Below are 1,603 nucleotides of genomic sequence, written 5' to 3' on the forward strand. Positions count from 1 at the left end.
CAGCTGTGTCCATCTCAGAGCAGAGTGACCCTGCACAGCCCAGCGAGGGCTCAGCCCCGGCAGCACCGCGAGGGCACCGTGCCCAGAGCTCTGTCCGTGCCACAACCGGAGCCACATCAGACCATGGCAGGGACATGTCACACCATGGCGGGGACACATCAGACCATGGCAGGGACACATCAAACCACGGCAGAGCTACATCAGTACATGACAGAGACGCATCAAACCACAGCAGAGCCGCGTCAAACCATGGCAGGAACACATCAAACCACGGGAGAGCCTCATCACACCATGGCACAGCAGCGTCACACCTGACCAGAGCCACGTCACACCATGGCAGGAACACGTCAAACCATGACACAGCCGTGTCACACCATGGCAGGGACATATCAAACCATGTCACAGCCGTGTCACATCATGGCACAGCCACGTCAAACCATATCACAGCCGTGTCACATCATGGCACAGCCGTGTCACACCATGGCAGGAACACATCAAACCATGTCACAGCCGTGTCACACCATGGCACAGCCACGTCGCGCCTCACCAGAGCCACACCAGACCTCGGCAGAGCCACAGAGGCTCCTGCGCCCCCGCACAACCGAACATGGACACGGCGGATCGAGCTCCGCTCCGGCCCCGCACCGAGAGCCGCGCTCCCTGCTCCGAGCGCCCCGCGCACCCTGCCCGGCCGGGGGGGCCGCGCTCTTCTTGGCCGCCGCGATCCCCACGCTCCGCCCGGGGAGCGCAGGGCGGGCCTGGCCGTGGCCTGGGGAAGCAGCACAAGGCAAAGAGGCGGAGAGAGCCGAGGCGTTAGTGCCGGGAGAGCCAGAGGCAGCCGGGAGCCCCATGTGGCTCTCACCTCGCCCTCAGCCTTGCTGTTCTCCCTGATGACTTTGATCCAGGCCAGCATGTCTTCCCGATCCTCTGCCTGAAAGAGATATTCACAGAAGTCAGCGGTCGTCAGGCGGAAGACGTGCTTCCTCTTGGTCTCGCTGTAGGAGATGTCCACCAGGCACGCTTGGATGCTGATCGGCGGCTCCTCCTCACCTGGGGCCGGGGCGCCGGTCACCGCCTCCCGCCTGTCCTTGCACAGGTACAGCGAGTGGCTGCGCAGCACGGCGAACACGCGCTTCCACTGCCGGATGCCTCCGCCGACCTTCTGCGGGGACAAGGGATGGAGCGGCGGCCTCAGGGAGCGGCCCSGCCGCGCTCSGGGCYCGGCTGGRGGGGAGGACCGCGCCTACCTTCCCCTTTTTGGTGAGGATCTGCTTGCAGTGGAGCCAGCCCTCCTTCCTCACGGCGCTGAACGGCACGTCCGAGAGCTCGGAGGTCGAGTGTCTTTTGGAGCGGGTGCCTTCGGACGTGCCCAGACTGTCCAGAGACTGCGAGGGGGGCACGGGGGAGGAGTTGGGAGACCATCGGCATCCCCCGATCCACCGGGAACCCCCTGATCCACCGGGAACCCCCTGATCCACCGGGAACCCCCTCTGATCCACCGGGAACTCCCCCTGATCCACCGGGAACTCCCTGATCCACCGGGAGCCCCCTGATCCACCGGGAGCCCCCTGATCCACCGGGAACCCCTCTGATCCACCGGGAA

The 1,603-nt window shown here is 65.2% G+C and overlaps 1 protein-coding gene across 1 annotated transcript in view; it reads right to left on the reverse strand.

Annotated features, from left to right (window-relative positions):
* Positions 1–1,530, reverse strand: part of LOC130588041 (rho GTPase-activating protein 23-like) — a gene marked incomplete at both ends in the record, with an annotated part of 6,819 nt that extends 5,289 nt beyond the window's left edge. The window contains 2 exons of the mRNA XM_057388994.1: positions 863–1,162; positions 1,248–1,530. Of these exons, the coding sequence (XP_057244977.1) occupies positions 863–1,162; positions 1,248–1,530 (583 nt within the window). The remainder of the gene's footprint in view (positions 1–862; positions 1,163–1,247) is intronic.
* Positions 1,531–1,603: the final 73 nt, after the last annotated feature.

The sequence above is a fragment of the Malurus melanocephalus genome, unplaced genomic scaffold (genome assembly GCF_030028575.1).
Source record: "Malurus melanocephalus ecotype Western Australia unplaced genomic scaffold, MMel_1.1 scaffold_3161, whole genome shotgun sequence".
Taxonomy (NCBI): domain Eukaryota; kingdom Metazoa; phylum Chordata; class Aves; order Passeriformes; family Maluridae; genus Malurus; species Malurus melanocephalus.